At 60.6% G+C, this 436-nt stretch overlaps 1 protein-coding gene across 1 annotated transcript in view; it reads right to left on the bottom strand.

Annotated features, from left to right (window-relative positions):
- Nucleotides 1-273: 273 nt before the first annotated feature.
- The window catches only part of LOC104161562 (calpain-1 catalytic subunit-like), an 8,975-nt gene continuing 8,812 nt past the window's right edge, over nt 274-436 (bottom strand). The window contains 1 exon segment of the mRNA XM_009700048.1: nt 274-300. Coding sequence (XP_009698350.1) covers nt 274-300 — 27 coding nt within the window.

The raw sequence follows: 436 nt of genomic DNA, 5'->3' as shown, positions 1-436 counted from the left end.
GCTGCTCGCCCTCCTCCTGTTCTGGGGTGGGGAGAGGAGACGGGGAGTGGAAAGAAGCCCAGCCCAGAAGAGGAGAAGGGCATCCCCTGCCTGCCTTGACCCCTGGTCCACCAGAGAGGGTGGCATGAGGCTTGTCGGGAGGCAGGGCTGGTGGCTCAGCGTGGGATGGAGCAAGAGGGGAAGAGCATCCTGTGTCCACAGATCCAAGGGGAGGCACTTGGAGGGGGCCTGGCCCACCGAGGTGTCCCAGCCACAGCGGATCTGTCGTGGCTCCTAGCCGCACATCGTCAGCAGCAGCCACTGGGAAGGAGAGGGAGAAGGGATGAGCAGGGGCTGGTGCATTTTTGACATGCCCTCGTATCAACTTTGACAGCCCTTCAAGAAACACGGAACCTGCAGCCATCCTGTTTTCTCATCTTCATCTTTCATGGGTTCT

Source organism: Cariama cristata, unplaced genomic scaffold, assembly GCF_000690535.1.
Source record: "Cariama cristata isolate BGI_N322 unplaced genomic scaffold, ASM69053v1 scaffold20555, whole genome shotgun sequence".
In the NCBI taxonomy this organism is placed as follows: domain Eukaryota; kingdom Metazoa; phylum Chordata; class Aves; order Cariamiformes; family Cariamidae; genus Cariama; species Cariama cristata.
This window is presented reverse-complemented; position numbering and strand designations above follow the sequence as displayed.